Source organism: Pelodiscus sinensis, chromosome 2, assembly GCF_052426305.1.
Source record: "Pelodiscus sinensis isolate ZL-2025 chromosome 2, ASM5242630v1, whole genome shotgun sequence".
Lineage (NCBI taxonomy): Eukaryota > Metazoa > Chordata > Testudines > Trionychidae > Pelodiscus > Pelodiscus sinensis.
Window position 1 is genome coordinate 108,096,271 of NC_143053.1, and position 19,448 is coordinate 108,115,718.

Below are 19,448 nucleotides of genomic sequence, written 5' to 3' on the forward strand. Positions count from 1 at the left end.
ACACAGGATCCCTTTCAAGTGCTTCTATTTAAAGGGCTCGTGCCTTCCCTGAGGCTGTTGCCTGCCAGCTACGGGGAAGGAGTGAGCGCTTTCAACAGAAGCAGTTGAAAGGGCTCACGAGTCCCTGGCTCTCAGGCAACAGGCTAGCGTTGCTCTTTTAGCTGCTTCTAAAATGCTTGCACCTGACAGGTGGCTGCCAGGCAACGCAGCCACCCAGAAGATGCGAGCCATTAAAATAGAAACAGTTAAAAGGCCTCGCAGCTTCAGCACTGCTAGCGCATTGCTTGGGAGCCAGAGATGCACTAGCTCTTTCAACTGCTTCTATTGGGTGCCTGACAGGCACGGAGGAGGTATGAGCCCTTTAAATAGAAGCAGTTGAAAGGGCTTGAGTGGCAACTGCTTCCAGGCAATGCTCTAGGGGGCAGGGTCTGGAACAGCTGCGTGGACTGGATGAAAGACTTGGCAAGTCAGATCTGGCCCACTGAGTGGCTTTTGCCCACCCCTGTTCTAGCCACAGAGAAGAAGGGGTGGGGGAGTGGGTGGAAAGGGGGAAGAGATGACCTCTGCAAAGACACAGGCCACGTCATCTCTGCTTCCCACCTCCACCCCCCTGTGGCTGGAAGCCTTTCCCTCCTGCACAGTTTTGAAAGGTTGCTGCTGGCCTATGACCATGCCCCCCACATACTGCCTCAAAAAGATGCAGCTTCAAGTATTAGGAGAGGCAAGTCCAGCCTGGGGGCCCAGCCAGGCATGGAGTGCACTAGGCAGGGAGAGTTGGGACAGATTGGTCAGTCACCCCCCACCTTTATATGAGAGAGGAGTGTGTGTGTGTCACATATCCCTGTGTCACCCCCCCCCACACACACACACTTCTCTCAAAGTACCCTAAGGGTACTCGTACCACTGGTTGAGAAACACTGCTCTATACAAGTATAATGCAAAGGTGATTAGGAATCATGATCTCCATTATTCATTTAAAAATAAAAGCTCAGGTAATGTACAGTAAAGTTTATAATATTACTAGACATCTTGCAGAAATGATAATGCACAGAGATTAAAAATATCTATCTATCTATCTATCTATCTATCTATCTATCTATCTATCTATCTTATTCAACTAAGTAAAAACATGGTAAAATAGCCCTAGCAGGGCTCGCTTCCCCAGTACTAAATATACAAAATCATAAGCTGCTTTTGAAAATCTTGGCCTCAGTGCATAAAACAATTATGAAGGTTTTTCGGTAAATCCCTTGAGTTCTGAGTGGACAAAAAGAACCTGAACCATTTTCAGAAAGATAATTGTCAGCATCTTTTAAAGCATTATGATTCATAAATATTTTGTGATTAATCTCAGACTTCCCCAAAAAGTCTTCCCTGAGAAGGGGTTATACAATTTGTAAGGAAATAACTTAGCCAGAAGGTTCGAGGGGAGTATTAGAACGGGGCTTATGACAGAAACCATCTTAGCGTGTCTATGTGGGGAAATTTACGGGGAAAAGTTTCCTGGTATAATTATCTTGCTGTAGTTGTAATGCCGCATGTGAATACTCATTTTCTGGAATAGGAGTGACATTTTCTAGTTTATGTTGCAAAGCAACAAAAACTAAACAAGAAAAACAGGCATATAAGTGTCCGCATGGTGAATTTTACCAGTACCACCACAGCAATCTAATTATACTACTCTCATTTATGCCAGTAAATTTCCCCATATAGACATGCACTTAAAGCCAGAACTATGGAGTCACTCTGCTATTGCAATCTGAGGATTTAATTATGGTTTCTGAAAAGGCTTGTCCTTGGCTTCACTTGCACTTTACCATATGCAGCACCTGTTGCTGACACCTACTGTCATCAGTGAGTAATTTTATTTTCCTGTTCAGTTCAGTTAAGGAGAGGGACAGTACAGCATACGTCATCAGCAAAGACAATATGAGGAAGTGGGGCAACCCTAGCAGAGTTAACAGAGGAGGAGCCTTCACACTCCCACTCAGGGATTTTCCCTGTGTCTAGGGGACTTCAAACAAACTCAAACTATTTTTCTGGGCACACCACTAGAGCTATTTGTCGAGGGCTGGAAACAACAACTGCTTCATCTCTGTTCACACAGCTCCTCTGCAATTCAAGGCAGCAGCAAGCCATGCTTTTGACATACTACACTCGGCTTGTCATCCTGAGCAATGGTAAACATGACACTTTCATTTTTAATTTTACCACACTTGTTTCTGTGGGTGTGTTTTGTCAGTAAGTCTTCTGCTGGCAGGAACATTTAGGCTTCTCTTTATAAACATGTTTTGTGTGTACCTGTGCCTTGCAGTATGGTGTTTCCTTCGTGGGACTTCTGTGGCCATTCGAGAGGTTGCAGTGAGGTGTACAGAAGAAGCGCTGCTGCCCTGTGAAGCTCCTCAGGATCCACAAGTCATCTATGAGGCAGTGTCCTGGTATAAAGTAAGGAAATGTTACTGTGTTTTGTAGAAACTGTGTTTTTTTGTTTTGCTTCCCCACCTGCTTCTAACTTTCCTCATAGGAAATGCTTGGGTGGTTTATGAAGAAGCATCTTTGTGTCAGAGTAGTGGAGGCATGGATGTAGCCTAGGAATTGCCTGGCATGACTTGAGTCACATGCCATAGGCTATTTATGCACTGTTCTACGTAGACTTGAGCATGAATCTTAGGTGTCCCTTGCCTGTTTTCAGACATCACCAGCCTCCACTGTGCCAGAGTTCTGAGGATGCCCACGGGGGTCTTCTAGAGAAGGCTGCATCTGTAATGTTGCCCTAGCAACCAATGTTCAATCCATGCATTTACATAGGCCACCTCATCTCAGCGCCTCCCCCTCATACACACATCAGAAAAAACCAAGCCCCCAATCTGAGTGGTGTTGCAACCCTAAGCACCACTTCGCTACCCCACTCATTCCTGTTTGGCCCAGCTGCTTCTTCCATGACAAAAGAAAGTCTGGGCCAAACCTGAGGAGTGCAGGGCCATGTGAGTTTAGGGTGAGTGATTGGGAGCAAACAGTTTGGTGGCTGGGACTGGGAGGAGCCACTGTTCCAGGAGAAGAACAGTGGGTGAGTGTCACTGGTGAATGGCCAGGAATGGGGAGAAAGGGAGATGGGCTGGGGACAAGTTGTGAGGGGCTATGCAGTGAATGGGTAGTGTTGGGGAGCTGTGTGGTGAGGGACTGGGATATGGGGGGCTGTGACCAATGGCACTAAGGAGGAGGTATTTCAGGATGCCTGAGAGGTTGGTGGGGGCTGGTGGAGGGTTGTTGGGATACATGTGCCGTGGAAGGGGCATTGTGGGAGCTGTGGGGCTTTAAGAAATGCGGGGGAGGCCATTTCTCCATTTTCTGTACTCCTTTATAGGACAAAATGTGATGTTGTGACTTCCGAACACAGTGACGTTGCATCACATTTGATTCCAAAAATAGGGACTGGCACTTTTTTTCTTAAACGTCTAAATTAGCTATTGCTGTCCTTTTAAAAAAATTCCGAGAGGAGTGGAGAACACAGTGGAGAGCATGAAGCTGGGAAGATATGAGTGATCCCCCTGTCATCTTGTAAAAGGCAAATATTAGCCTCCCTGTTTCAGTATTTCCAGCTGTAAAATAGGAGGGCTACTGCTTGCCAGCCTACTTTCAGAAGTGCTGTGAGGAATGTATGTAAAGCACCTTGAAAATGAAATTGTTACAGAAAGAGAGGCAATATTGGTCAGGGGCTTCTCATGCAACTGTTTGACATTTCTTTGGGCCTGGTTTCCTTATCAAGTAAGCAGGGAATACAGTACTGCCAATTTCTCAGTTCTGTTAAGCATTTGGTGATGATCCTCTCATGAAAAATATAGAGCTATATAAAGTCTGGTATTATTTAAGTGCTATTGTATTAGGTTCTCTGTCCTGCTTCTAATTTAGATCCCACCCATAACAAAGAGATGCCTACATTAGTCAGAATTGTTCAGAGTTGCTCTACTTGTCCATCAATAAATCTAAAGCTTTTCTAACTTCACTTTCACCCCTGAGAGGCTGGGTTGAGTAGAAATGAGTGCTCAGAAGGGAATGTCTTCAACTTGATGGGTTTGGAGAGTTTCAGTTATGGAGAAAGGGGCAACTTGACCCTTTGTTGCTATCTGCTTTTAAACACCAAATAAGCCTATATTTTATGTATAAATATTTACTAAGCAATTAATACCCCATGTTCTATCTGTCTCTATGCACTGGGAGCCTGTACAATGGGGAAAATCCAACTATGTGATCTGCTTCCCTTGATTCCCACCCTGGAGACAAATCTCCACAAGGCTTGATCTTGTTCAGGTTTGTGGGCCTGAAGAAAATGGACAGAGGCAGGCTAAGGGTGGAAGAGAATGGGTGGAGAGACTGGCTCCCAAATCTGCATAGGAAAATCAACGGAAGTGAAAAGAGACTGAACTCTACTTGGTATTGCAGCTTCTCACATGGACAGGAACCCACCTATACCGGGTGAAGATCAGGAAATCAGCTATAGTCAGTGGAGCACATGGAAGCACAAATATTGCCTGAGCTGTGCTTTCCAGAGCAGTGGCTGGTAGAGCCACACAATAGAACAAAGTTGAGAGCCATCTCTGTGAGAGAAGAATTCTTGAGGAAAATTTGTAGGACTGATTCACTGTTTCCTATGGCTCTTATACCTTTCTGGTGGCACTAAGTAAAATCTGGTTCTTGATGAATATTGCTGTATGCTTTCCTTTGGTTAACTGAGTGTTACTCTCACCATCCAGACCACTTTATGGAGAACAAATGGCAAAGTGCAGCTAGGCAACCACATGTAGAATTAATCAGTTGTTTAAAAAACAGCTACCAAAGGATTAATCAATGAACAACACATACAGCCCCCAAAGGGCTAATTAAAAAGTAATTCCAATAAACAGTATGAAATTTCAGACTGTAGAGTTCAAACAGCTGTTAGGCTAAATCTTTTGTACGAGGTCACTTTGAACTGAGCTGAAACTGTGAGCAATTAATCTTTGGCTTCGGCTGTTTTTTTAAAAATGATGTTGATGCTGATAATGTGCCTCTTCCGTTTGTGCTGCCATTTGTGGGGAATTAATGATTAGATAACACACCTCCTAGGACATCATTGCCTTTTCTTAACAATTATTGGAGCACTTTTAGATCTTTTCTGTATGATGCTTTAAAGAAGATATTTTGGAATGTCAGGGTTTTCAAATGTTATCTTAATAAACCCATATTTAAAAAGTGGTGTAAGAAAAGGTTGAACTTTTCTAGTCTGGCACTCTCTGGTCTGAGTACGTCCTTGGTCCAGCATGATTTTGGTTAGCTGGATGTCCACTTATCAAGGATATGGGCAAGTTTCCCACGGTCCCACAAAGTTTATTTATAGCCACCAGTCCTGGCTCTCAGTACTCTGTGTTTTTATTTAGTTCTCATTTACTCCTAAATGTCTTCTAAGAGCCCAGTAAGCGGTGGAAGTGTTGGTAATGCTGCTAGACAATATTGACCTCCCATGGTCTGGCAAATTCTCTGGTTTGGCCCTGGTCAGGTCCCAAGGATGCCAGACTAGAGAGGTTCAATCTTTAAAGTCAATAGAACTACTCATGTGCACAAAGTTATACATGTGTGTAAGTGTTCATAAGCTCACGGTATAAGTGAGTTAACTCAAGTGCAAAGGTTTTTATTAAAAAATACAGTAATGAAGCCTAGTGGATCAGGCACTAGGTAGAGTCCTTGATGTTATTCCTGGCACTGACACAGATTTATTAGGTGGTGTTGGGTAAATTACTGAGACTATGCTTGTCATAAATGGGGAGCCCTAAAAAGGGGCTTGCATAAGGGTGATCTGATTTTCCTGGGATACTGAGCACCTACAAAAGCATTCAAGTCCCTACGATGGAAGATATGGGTGGTCAGCATCTGAACAATCAGGGTATTTTGATTTAAATGCCTCAAACTTTAGGGGACCAAGAATGGAAATTTTGCTTTTGATCTCTCAGTGTCTCATCTATAAAACAATAGTGTGGATAATAAAACGTTATTTACCTACCCTGTAAGGGTTCTGGGAGGCTCTTGTTTGTATAGAAATTTGAAAATGTGAAGTATTTTGTAATGGCTAAGAGACATTCTTTTACTTTCAGTTAATTTTAAACAGGACATGAAGGTATGCTAATTGAAATCCAGTAGATATTTGTCTATTTTATTTGTGCTTTCATTAGAAAAAACCTGATCTAAAAACAAGTTTTGGTAAAGGGGAAATGCTTTTATTTAGCTATGAGAAACAATCTTATGACGCATCTCTTTCTTGGAAAATGTCAAAAGGAAGTAAATTGCTTGGATGAGTATCCAAAATACATATCTGATAACATATTTAAATTAATTTTGTCTGATGATTTTAAATAAACACAAAGTCAGCAGTTATCCCCACTGATGGCCCAATTAGAGCCGAGCAAAAAATTTCTATCACAATCTTGGGAAAATGCTTTTTTGATTACAAGAAGTGGTTTTTTTTCTTGAAAAAAGGGTTTTCCTGGAAAAATTCTGAAAGAACATATTCAAACTCTTTCAAAGAATTTAATTGCAGTGGGAAAAAACACACACACACTTTATTTAAAAAAAATATGTCCCACTGGATAAAGGAGAAAAAAAGGGTAAGAGAAAATGTTTTTTTCCCTCCCAATAAAAGGAAATATTTCAAAATGTCAAAAAATATAAAAGATTTAATAGCAAATTTCAAATTAAATACAAATTTTTGTTTTAGAACGGAGTTAAAGTTTCACAAAATAGACTTAGCTTTTTGGATGAGGTCACGATTCAGTTGTGCCATGTGGGCATGACCATGCATTGGAGGAGGGGCGATGGAGAAGAGTACAGTGAAAGCAGTGGGGGGCATGTGCAAAGAGTAACTTACCTTCTCCACATCCAGGCAATGTGTGTGGATGGGCAAGAACAATGGTTCCATCTCATCCCAGTGCCTTTTATGTGCTTTGAACATAGGGATGGAGAAATCCTTGTGTTTCCGAAAGATGTGGGGGATGATTCCATTCTTTTCATCCTCACTCCACATACACACTGAGCACCATCGCAAGGCCTTGTCATGCTAGGTAAAGATAGTAAATTCAGAGTCCTACACAATAGTTCTCTTCACTAAGAATTAAATTATGCAAGGGGCAAGGAGCAGAATTCTCCAATGTATTTTAAAGTACTTTCATGGATTGGGTCCAGAGTACACAGCACCTTACAGAATAAAGTTTCATGGGCCAGAATCTGTGAGCAATGCTCGTGCTGAATTATATTTCAAAATCGTGGGGAAATAAATTCCTCCTCATAATTTTTATATTACAATCAACAGTTTATTTTAACTTCCCAAAAGTCAAGTTTGTCTGTTATTCATAATGAATTTTTAAGGGAAACCATTGTCTCAAATCATCCCACCTTCAGAAAAATATTAAGTTAAGAGTAATATATCCACCTTCATTATGACATAACTCTTGAAGCCATTCCATTTTGCATGTAATAAAAAGCTGTTTTTATGAGGAAAGGGGATTATATTGTCAAATTAATGTAGCGAGGAGCCAAGGTATCACCTAACTTAGGGAGAGTGCTATGAAAGAAAGCCATTTGATGAGTCCGGAGTGTGTATGTTACTTGAATAGCCATTTTCTTTCAAACATACTAGATAAAAATAAGTTTAGTTGATTATTTTTGCCAAAGTACAAGGAGTTGAGTGTAGATATTTTACACTGGATGAGCTTCACTCATGGTTAGTGTCAATGAAGAGTTTGTTTTCTAAAGAACAGCTAAAAAAACCCCTATTTTTTCAATGTGATCTAAAGAACAATTCTTGTCCCACACTGAGCTTGTTTGCTTTGCTGAAAGAAGGTCCATTACAAAATATTTGCTGAAAGTTAATTTAAAATTTAGAATCACAATTATTTTCCCCTGATTTCAAGAATTACATTCATCCAGTCAGAGAACAGAAACACATTATGTAACCTATATGTGCAAACAAGACTGACAAATGTTGGATATCAAATATTCACAAACAAGCCCCCGTAAACAAGTTACAGATCAAGAGCTATTTGTACAAATTATTTGTATACCCCAATTTAATAGTGTATACATTCGAGAATATGGACATCTGTATGGAAGATTCACTGATAGAAAAAAGACAACATTTATTTAGCAAATTATGCATTACAAATTATTTACCCAGATCTATTAATCAGGGGCGAAAGTAACTTAATTTTTTTACAAGTACTGTTGTATTGCCTTTTGTTGGGTGGGTGGGGCTCAGGACAGGGGGTTGGAGGGTGCAATACAGCAGTACCTGCAAGGGCAGGGTGTGTGTGTGTGTCTGCGCGTGCGCGCAGGCGCTTAGGACACGAAGTAGAGATGTGGGAAGTGCAGAAGTCAGGGCTGTATGTGGGGGATGTATGAGTCAGGGTTTGGGGTGTGAAGAGAAGCTCAGGGTAGGGGATGGGGATAGCGCAGGAGTCAGGGTTGGGATGTTTGAAGAGAAAATCAGGACAAGAGGCTAGGAGTGGTGCAGGAGTCAGGGTTGAAGGGTGAGGAAGGACTCAGGGAAGAGAGCTGAGGTGTGTGTGGAACAGTACAGAAATCGGGGCTAGAGGTATGGGGGAGTCAGGGCAGAGGGTTGGGGTGTGTGTGGGGTGCAGGAATGGGGGGCAAGGACACCCTTTAGAGAGGATGGAGGGCTGAAGCCCCCTTCCCCATTCCTAATGACACTGCCTGTTGCTTGCTCTTCTCTTTCCATTTCTCTCAGGAGTGAGAGGAAAGCACCCATGGTGGGTCACTCCCTCCTCTGACCTCACCAGTCAGGAGGGATAGGAATGCAGGGTTGCTGTGTGCTTTCCTCTCGCTCCCTGACAATGATGGCAGGGGAACTGCAAGCAACAAGAAGCATTGGTAAGAACTGGAGAAGGGAGGGGGGCTTCTCCAGGGAGGCATTGGGGCTTGGGCAGTCCCAAACCAGCGTAGCACAGCAGCCTACAGGAAAGCCCTGGGAGCTCAGCTGAGAGCACGTCACCTCCTCCTGTAGCCGAGTACCCCACCTAGCTCTTACTGGAGGAGCACACTTGGGTACGCCAACGTTCACCTCTGCTATTAACTACAAATTACAGTGAGGGCCTAATTTTTGGAGAAAAGTACTCTTTAGCTTATGATTTCTTTTCTTGCCTATCTCCAGAGAAAATAAATGTTCTCAAATTTTTCTTTCGGTTAAACTGGTGTAACTCCTGAATAATTCCACCAACATAATGGAATTAGTAAGGATTTACACCAGTGTAAGAGAGTAAATATTTGCCCTAGAGAATTATTTTAAAGAGGTAAGAAGTTGCAGCTCTTAGGCACTATGCCAGCTTCCCAGTTATGTTTAAGAACAGTTTTAAATTCAGTTCTTATTAAACAGTGCTTAAACATAGTATAAATGGTGCCAAGATATATGATAAACCATTTGAAAAAAACCTGATCTAGTTTAGAACATCTAAAGATGGTTTTAAGAGCATTCAAACATAACAGTAGACAACCTAAGAGACCCAGTACAGAGAGAGGCCCAAATCCAATGCACTGGGGTACCAATAACCTAATTCTAAAATGACTGCAGAAACAAAATTAAAGTCAATAAAGTTTGATATGTGCATTGGGGAAAGAACATTCTTTCCTTTTCATAAGTCATTGATTTATATTTATGTGCTGATTCAAGTTGTAATTGGGTTGATTTAGCAGTATTTGCTATTTCTCCACTTGAAAAAAAGTTATATTTTGTTAGGACTAAAATTTGGAATAAATGCACCCAGCTTCATGGGTGAAGCCCCATGTATTGATTGCCTCTTGTTTTGGCATTTAGAGCAGTGCATTTTTCTTCATCACCATGAAGGAGATGAAAAACCACAAAGAGAAAGCTGTCCGGATAACTCTGAAAAGTTGGAAGCCTGTCAGAAATGTTGCCCACAGGCCAAAGTAAACATGACAATAAAAATAAACTCAAAATTCTTTTGTTGTTTAATTTTTAATGGGTTATTTCATGCAGATAGGCAAAAAAACCACTCCAGCAGGGCCCTGTTTCCCAGCAAAATTCTTGCCTCAGTAATTCTCAGCAGTCAGCCTGCAAATGAGTCAATTTTTATGTAAATACGCTCAACATTATATATTTCTACAGGTTCCTGCACAATTCATAATGTGCCTTTTGAAACCCAGTAAAGGAAATAAAAGTGGTGTAGGTAAAGCCTAACTCCCTTTCATGACCCTAAGGATTTATGAAGAACATTCAATGAAATGTAGCTCTAGCGCTATCTCTAAAACATGATAATTGAAAAATAAACCTTGGCAGAAAACATTTTGAGGGTGATAAAGGAAAAAAGAACAGGATGGTTTGTAAGTATGTAGACTGCAGCCAAACTGACCTCATGTCAAATTAATTAGCTAAACCCTATGTCATCCACCTTATGCTGTGCAGTTGTAGCATCACCTGGAGGAAATTTGGCATGAATTAACATTGGATTACCATGGGAACCCTATACGTTAAATATTCTGTTTGGCAAAAGTCTGCTAAGCAGTATTCTCTGTAAGCTGTGTGTGTGGGTGGCCACCCAGGTGTCACCCAGCTGATTAATAGAGCACCTACAGTAATAGCATGTGTTTCTACTGGTGGTGCACCTCATCACATGCCTCGATGCACGTAAAGTTTATTCTGCACATGGATGGAAAAATTAGAGGGAACATTGCTTCTGAGTATCATTGGAGGAGGCAAAAGATAACTTCAGTTATGTTTAGGAAAATAAGTTAGTGATATCATAGACATAGCACAATTGCTGCATTCACTCTGAATATTTTGCTGACTTGAGTTCTACAGTCATTTTTAAAGACTGTAGGCTACACAGAGAGCCTATGCAAATATTTACATTCCTTCGGATGTTTTTCTGCTAATCTTACAATTAAAGAGGTTTTTAACATATACATAAAATAAAGACTGCAAGGAGAAACAATTCAGTTAAAGCATCAAAGGAAAACAAAAATTGCTGATGAAATCTATGGATGAATGTGGTGTCTTTTTATGCAAAGGCCTTAAAACTACCACCAGATGTCCCTGTAGCCTAAAACATGCAGTGATGCTGCTATCATGTACAATCAAATGTGAGTGACACCAAGAATTGTATTTTCCAGTATTGAAAAGGAGATCTCATGGAAATAAAGGAAATACAAACTTAATAAGTATAATGTAGAGATGGGCCCAAACTGGAAACATTTATGTGAATATTTCTTTCTCCCAAAATTTAGAGATTTGGATAAAACAAGACCTGGATCCAAATCACTATCAGAGTTTCCACAAATGAGGGAAGAACTGTAGGTGGTTAAGCTACCTGTTTTTGTTTTTTTAAGTATATTATGTATGTACAGACCATACATAGGGTATATCTTCACTGCAAACTAAACCTGCATCTATGAGACTGATTTTGTAGATCTGTCTGGTGTTTCCAAACCTGTGCTTGAGCATCCACACGTTTTGTTAGTGTTTAAGGCGCTGCTAGACGATTCGTTGTTTTTATGTTTTTCCAGTTACAGACTAAGTCGGCTACCCATCTGAAGCTTCTGAGCTTATAGTTGCTGAACCAGGTTTCACAGTTGTGCTAATGCAGCCATACTGCTTTATGCAGATCTTCTGATATGGGTCTGTGGCTTCACCTGCATCCACACGGCAAAATAATGAGGCTTGGAGCCAGGTGACAGCAGGACTTGGACTCTGACTCACCTCCCTAGGACATGGGTTCCAGAAACCTGCTGAAGGCTTGCTGACCCAACTCAGACTTATTTGTGTACAGATGGAAGAGAGATTTGGCCTAAATCTAAGTCAGGGCTCAGGTTTAGTGTACAGTGTAGACATACTCCATGTGCTTCGGTAGATGTAAATGGAAGCTCTCTCTCTCCTGCTCGCTCTAGTGATAATTCTATTGTTTTTGAGTTCTACAGTCATGTCTTACACCTGACCATCTCAAAGACCGTTAGAGCCAAAAGTAAATTCCACTCATGTTGTGAAGCAGAAAACATGATTATCAACATTTTATAGAGAGGAGGAGAGAGACATGGCAAAATCATTGGCTTAAGGTCATACTGAAATTTAGTGTCAGGTCAAGACTAGAACTCATGGGCTTTGCTTAGTTCTCATTTGCACCAGCTTTTGGTTAGCATAATTCCACTGACTTCAGTGACAGTACCCCTAATTGACACCAGCATGGGAAAAGAATCAAGCATTGTATCTCCTGGTTCCTCGTCCTGTGCCTTAATCACGAGACTTTCCAATCTTTCCATTCACTGTCGACTGTCAGAGAATTCACCAATTTACAACATGTCATATGGAAGCCTAGATAATGATCTGTAACTTAAATGTAAAATTTTAAAAGGAGTATCCTGGCTGGGTTTCTGAGATTCTGTGAGAATAGGACTTTTATTTTAGGGCAGAGATTGTCAGCTTGAGCGACTTTCTGTATTGCATTATGGATAATTTTGCATTTCATTAGAGAGCAAAGACCAAATGCAGACTTGATGGAAACCTGCCAATTCCATTTATTATACTGAAGTTGACCCACTCCCACCAGATCTGTATTTATTTCTGTACTAGAAGTATAGACCCCGATTCTCATATACTCCTCTCTGGCAGTAATACAAGGCCTTAAAATACTTACGCTCGTGTAACATGGTGAAGAGCCTATAGCCTGTAAGGGTATGTCTACACTACCACCCTAGTTCGAACTAGGGTGGTTAATGTAGGCAAATGGAGTTGCAAATGAAGCCCGGGATTTGAATTTCATTCCACGAGGAGTAACGATAGTTCGGAATAGGAAGCCTAATTCGAACTACCTATTCTGTGCCGCGTGTAGCTGTGGGCAGGGAGTCCGAACTAGCGGACATTTAAAAATGGTGGCGCCCGGCAATATGCAAATGAAGCCCGGGAAATTCAAATCCCGGGCTTCATTTGCAACTCCGGTTGCCTACATTAACCACCCTAGTTCGAAATAGGGTGGTAGTGTAGACATACCCTAAAAGATTAGTTGGTCCTCCTTTTCTTAGAACTGCTTGGGTGGAGTGTAACAGGAAGGGGAAGATGAGTCAAAGGAGAATTAGGGAGAAGGGGGTGCCTTCTTCCCTACTGCTGTTCAAATGGGGAAGCCCTTAGGAATTTTTGAAGAGTATTTTTCAGATGATTTCCTCTTTCATTTGTGGAAAATAAACTCTGAAGAAGGGGACTTAAAAGGACTGAGGTTTAGAGCTATTTCCATTCCCTGGTTGGTGAAGCTGTTCACAAACTGACAGCCCACTTAAGGTTCATTTACATCACCAGTGTATTGTAAAGGGACTATAAGTGTAAGTGAGGATCTCACCTATAGTCTTCTATGAATGTATGCAAAGCTCCCATATGTAAATGCATCCAAGGAAGACTAGATCCCTGTAGTCCCAGTATCATCATATTAATTTAATTTTAATAACCCAGAGTGTAATCCTGATGTTGCAGCATTAAATATAAAAATAAGCATCAATGCGTAATCCAGAAAGTGCCAGTTAGAAAAGTCATGGTTTAGATTAGTCATAGGTAGCAGGACTGAAAATCTGAGTTTTGAACTGAGCTCTGAAGGCTAATAAACTTTGGTTCTGACAGAGCCCACAGTGATTGATTTTCTTAACCAGGTTTCTTCATTGAGTACAACCTGCCTCCAGTCCCAAAAAGTGAACATCAAAGAAACAAATAACATAGTAGCTAATACAAGCCTTACATAATATTTCAGACTACATTAGCAATTGTCTGTCTTGCAGTTCCAAACCAATTTGCCATTGTCAATGAATTTCAGTTCACCCTATTGGCAGACTGCAAACTGGTTCTGGAATGCACAACATTCCTCAGGAAGGCTCTCAAACAATAGTGCTGTGTACATCTAACAAATGCAGCATTAATTAGGCTGTCAAAGTGCAACAAAATCTGCTTTTGACCTTCATGCAACCAAATCCAAAGACGTCAAATTGATTTTTGTATGTTAGTCACTACAATGAGTCGGGAGGAAAACACGTCTCTCAAGAGAAAAGAGAGTGTTGAAGGGTGAATATCACTGAAACTGGCACAAGGAGGTATACATTCCATCTCAGTGCCAGCAAGGTCCTCTCTGCTTGAAGGCGATTTCATGGCAATGGAGATCAATTTTTGTTGCCACCACTAATATTCCTCTTGTTGTCTGCATGAGAGGGCAGCTTTAATGTCCACCAGAGACTCCCAGAAATTCTGCTATTAGGAATCACTTTGGAAGGTACGAAATCTACTCAATGGCTATGCCTCCTTCTTGGCCAGTGTCACACTCCTGGTTGGAGAACTCCTACAACTCCCAAACACAAGGAAGTCTAGCTGCCACAGGCCTCCCCTCCCTCAATGAAGGACCTCTATTAAATCTCTATTAGCTTTATAGAGGGTGAATTTATCCCACAGCTTTCTCATACTGTAATTCCACTGGATATATGTCCAGATCAAGCAGATTAAGAAATCATGTTAAATAGTTGCATGTTTGTGTATATGCATGCACACATATTCTTAACCACTGGAAATACAGTTAAAACTCAGGTTGGGCAGGATCACTTCATTTGCAGGCAGAAAAAGATGATATATCATCTTCCTGGATTTTTTTCCCCTTCAAATATATTGTGCCTTTTATAAACAAAGCTTGTGTATGTATAAAACATGATTCCCCTAAAACTGAGGAGAACCAACAGACTATGTTCAGTGTAGCCCTATCAGTAAAATATGTTGGTGTCTTTCAGATTGTTGGAAATGGTGAAGAACTGGCAGAAATGGTACGGAAGAACCCTGAGAATGGTGTGGAATATTTCTATTCCAAAGAATTTAATGGATCCTTGCAGCTCTCCAGTGATACCTCCTATTCCTTGAGAATCACAAACACTACTAGGCACAACAGTGGGACATACAGCTGTAACTTGTGGGCACAAGATGGAAAATACAACCAAAGTGGCACAATCATATTAAAAGTAACAGGTACAGTAGGACCATTTGACCTTTTCATGTTTCCTATAGTAATTGAGGGTTACGGGGTTCGCACTAGCCAGCTTTTAAAAATGGCGGCGCCGGCTTTATGCTAATGAAGCCCGGGAAATTCAAATCCCGGGCTTCATTAGCAAGTTCGGGATGCATACATTACCCCCCTAGTTCGAACTAGAGGGGTAGTGTAGACATACCCTTAGAGATTAAACATGTGTTTTACTTTGAGATGAAGGGAGGTACCAATATATCTTTAAAACACTTGATTTATTTTATATTTCAGGTTGCACTGAACAATTAGATGAAAAAATTAAAAAATACAGAGCAGAACTTTTACTACTATCCTGCCTTGGGATCTTTTATTTGCTACTCATCTTTTTTACTTGTGTAAGTAATGTTTTCTACATGTTTGTCTTTGCCTTAAAAAAAATTCACTTACCAATAGAAGCTGATTTTCATATCTAATTTATGGCCAAATTCTGAACTACTTGGATATTCAAAACTTCTGTCAAAGTCACTGAGAGATTTAGTTGCACAAAGAATGTAGGATTGAATCCCTGATAGATAAAATATGTATTCACTCCATATACCTGTTTTACTCACTACATATTGTCCTTCTGGTACACCAAAGCTCTTATTTCTGTTCCCTGTTATGCCAAGTATCCATTCAGAGGCACATACCTACAGGATATCTGCACATTAAAATTCTGATACTTCCTCACTGAAATTCTTGAGATTTTTGCCTCGGTTTCCTTATCTGTAACATGGAGATAATACTTCAGAGGGATGTTGTGAGTCTTAACAGTTGCCATTATATATGTCTATAAAGCATTTTGAGATCATTGGATGTGAAGAAAAATAGAATATCACATACCAAACATAACAAAATCAGTGGTTTGCAACTGACCATGATTTACAATAATTTGAAAGCAAAATATAAATCCCTAGTCTTTGACCTGGCTATATACAAGACTACCACATGTAATCCCAACCCCAGACGAAAAAAACAAAAACAAAAAACTTGCACCAAAACCGCCCAAACCTGAAAAAACACAAGAATACTATGCAATGTAATTTTGGTCCTTTCTATTAGGAGTGAAGAGTGAGAGTGAAATATATTTTTCTCTGAACACTTAACTTTGAGATGGTTATTGGAAATGGAGAGAGAAGGCATGTAAGAAGCTGTTAAACAGGAATAGGATGAAACCTTATTTATGATACCAGTGAAGTCATTCCCTATGGCAGAAAAAACAGGAAGTCCATAGTTCATCACTTTAAGTTGGCAAGTGCCTCATGTTTTAAATGCTAATTAGATTTTTCAATAAGGGTTCCATATCCCCTACCCGCATTGGGACTCTTTCGTGAGAGCTTTGGTGTGTTTTACTGAAACCCCTAAACCCTCCACCATTCACTTTTAAAGTTTTCTTAGTTAAATTTTATTGGTGTTACTGTCATGTTCAATGACACAAATCATAAATGCTATCTGATTGGAGAATTAGTGGCAACTAAAAGTAGCTTTTCATATATCTTCAGGGAGCAATTAAACTCATCTCTCTCTGTTTTTTTTAGATTGACAATCTCTGCCAGTAATTTGTGCCATTCAGAATAAATTTTGACAAGATAAATCTTGTAGAAATTTGCTAAGATGAAAGTATGAAACCAATTATATCATCATTAAAAAAAGGTGCCCCCATTCTGTTCAGTGTCTCAAATGTGACTCATGCAATAGTAGGGAGCTTTGCCTCCCCACATATAATAACTGTAAATTCTATTTGCAGTTGAAGTGGAGGGGGACCATCTTGATGAAAAATTACATGTGACACTCCTCTAGTATGGGAGCCCAATCTCAGAGACACTAAATCAGCTTTTCTCAATGCCTTAATCTCAGCAAAGAACTTTACTATTTAATATGTCTGTTAAATTCTTATAAGCCTCATTATTCCTGTGCACATAATATCCATTGACCTCAATGGCAATTTTGTGTGTGGATCGATGGCAGGATGGGGACTTTTATAAGCTTTATAGTTGACGAGTTGAAGAAGATATTTCAGAGTTTAACTGGTATACAAGTTAGGTGAGAACAAGTTGTGATCTAGCACTAGAATGTCACTTTTCAAGAAGACCATCTACTTGAGGCCCATTTTAATCAAACTGGCATATTTAAAATAAGGTTCTATATTTCCCTATGGTAGCTAGGTCTTACTACTATGTACTGCTTTAGATGAGTGGGTAAAGCAAGATGGTTGAAAACTTTCCTTTTATTGGAGAGCCACAATTGGGTGAGAAATGAACAAACAAGGTGTTCCAATTAATTGTGGTTAACAATGAGCATGTATAAACTCTTCAGAGTAATTTTAATGTATAACCCTTACTTAGTTTGGGTTTTTTTAAATACATTTTAACTCAAATGATCTTTGTCTTTGCTTTTTTTAGACATGTCTAAACAAAGAGAACAATATTTCAGATTACCATAAGCACAGAAGAGAACAAAAACTCACACTTATCCTTGACAATGTGCAAGAAAAGAAGATTTTCCAGTATTTAGGCAGCAACAGCACTTGCAAAAATGGACCTAATTTGAGTTCTGGCCAAGCTGATATAGTTTAAGAAACCATGAGCACATTAATAAATATGTCATGATCATGGATGGTTGGGCAGAACAAAGAAGAAATTCAAGCTAACATACTGCCTCTTCAGAGTAGCTGGATAGCTTGGGTAATCTGTCAAATACCTGCTTGCGCTAGACAAGTCTTCAAAGAACATCTTCATACACTACAATAATTGTTGGATTTAAAGTGACTAACAAACACCAGTGCCACGTTGCAAGGCTACTATAATGTCGGCATGTGCTCCATTTTAATCCATTATACTTTAATCCATTATTCCGAGAGAGGCTAACTATCTCTACCATCTGAGTACTATGTTACAGAGAGAATTTGACAGTGTTAATTTAGGGGATTAAGTTATCGACTGAACTAATATCTCAGTTCTTTTAACCACCATGCACGACTGCTGTTGCAGTATAGTTTTCCAGAAAGCTAAGCATGTGTTCTGGCCAAGCTGAGACTGAGAGCTCTGGACTGAGAGCTCTGATTTTTGATAGCATTCTCCGCCATGATCGAGAAGAATGGCTACATGATATCTTGGAGATTCACCAAATCTGGCTAAATTCGTTTGTTTGTTTGTTTGTTTAATCTCAGTGTGATTGATGGACAGGGGTGTAAGAGAGCTAGACACTATCCTGGAAATCTTTCCCTAGTGTGCAGTCCCTCCCAACACTGCCAAAGAAGCGGGAGTGCAGAGGAATAAGTGGCCCGTCAGTGATTTCCCAAGAGCCTCTTTACTTCAAGGAACATTTATATATATATACTGCTAGAAAATTATTATGCTTTTTATACATACCACATCCGTGGAGAAGCATGTGCTAGTCAAAAGACTTTTCAACAGATGGATTTTTTTCCTATGGTTTTATAAAACACATAAGAGCAAATTTGTCTCTGGTTTAAATCAGTGGAGTTACACTAGGCAAATAGGGCCCATGGCTTATGAAATCAGTTATTTGTGTGTGCAGGAGGGGAGGGGGGGTTAACCTGTCTTTGGCATATACTGAGAAAGCCAAGAGACATGAACGGTGGAATAACTGAGCACCTGCTTTTGGCTGTTCATGGTATATACTGAGTATAGAAAATGAGGGTATGAGGAAAGCTAAGTTCAGGTTTCTTTAGGGCAAGAAGACATGTCACCTTGAACCAAAGGGAGCAAGGGACGTTCCAGACCTTGGATTACAGAATCTAAGCTAAAAGGGTTTCCCTCAATAGCTTGCCTGCATGCAAGTTCGAGTCAGAAGACAGTTTAGAGGGACTTTAGAGGTTTGTGCTAGAGATTAAAATCCATGACAAGAGAAGCATATCAGGGTAGATTTGCAATTGGTTAACAATACCATGACAATAATTTTATACAAACTGGATTGAATAATTTAAAAGCTAAGTGATTAAGTTGTTTAAAAAGGAGTTGTAATTCTAAACTGTGTAAAGACTTTCTTTTGACTGCATTGGAGGCTTGATGGGAAGAAAACACTTTGCATCACTCATCAATGTGCCTTTTGACCAATTAAAGCTCTGTACCAATAAAGTTTTAAGGGAATTCTGTCCAGATGTTGGCCAGAAAGACAGCAGGGGTGCAGGACTGAATGCGTTATTTATTTGGTGCATGCTAGATTACTACCACAGGTTTGCTTTTTGGCATTCAATTTTACATATAAATGTATGTACTGTAAGTGAAATTAAATTAAGAGGTAACCTACGTACCTGTATTCCTGTGTACCATGTACTAGAAATAAAACTAGAAATTCTCCATAACAGTTGTGGCTTATTCTACATCTGAACAATTAACACATTTAGATGCCTGACCT

The 19,448-nt window shown here is 40.2% G+C and overlaps 1 protein-coding gene across 1 annotated transcript; it reads left to right on the forward strand.

Moving 5' to 3' along the window:
- The first annotated feature begins 2,047 nt into the window (after positions 1-2,047).
- CD83 (CD83 molecule) lies at positions 2,048-19,381 on the forward strand. The gene is made up of 5 exons (XM_075921201.2): positions 2,048-2,180; positions 2,315-2,445; positions 14,803-15,034; positions 15,321-15,424; positions 17,471-19,381. The coding sequence occupies exons 1-5, from the start codon at positions 2,138-2,140 to the stop codon at positions 17,642-17,644; spliced, it is 684 nt and encodes a 227-aa protein (XP_075777316.1). The 5' UTR covers positions 2,048-2,137; the 3' UTR covers positions 17,645-19,381.
- The last annotated feature ends 67 nt before the right edge of the window (positions 19,382-19,448 follow it).

Excerpts from the sequence above, each read along its gene's own strand:
- CD83 (XM_075921201.2), top strand. The coding sequence starts at position 2,138 with ATGCTTTTGACATACTACACTCGGCTTGTCATCCTGAGCAATG. Across the intron at positions 2,181-2,314 it reads GCTTGTCATCCTGAGCAATG|TATGGTGTTTCCTTCGTGGG; the intron begins GTAAACATGACA and ends TGTGCCTTGCAG. Across the intron at positions 2,446-14,802 it reads AGGCAGTGTCCTGGTATAAA|ATTGTTGGAAATGGTGAAGA; the intron begins GTAAGGAAATGT and ends GGTGTCTTTCAG.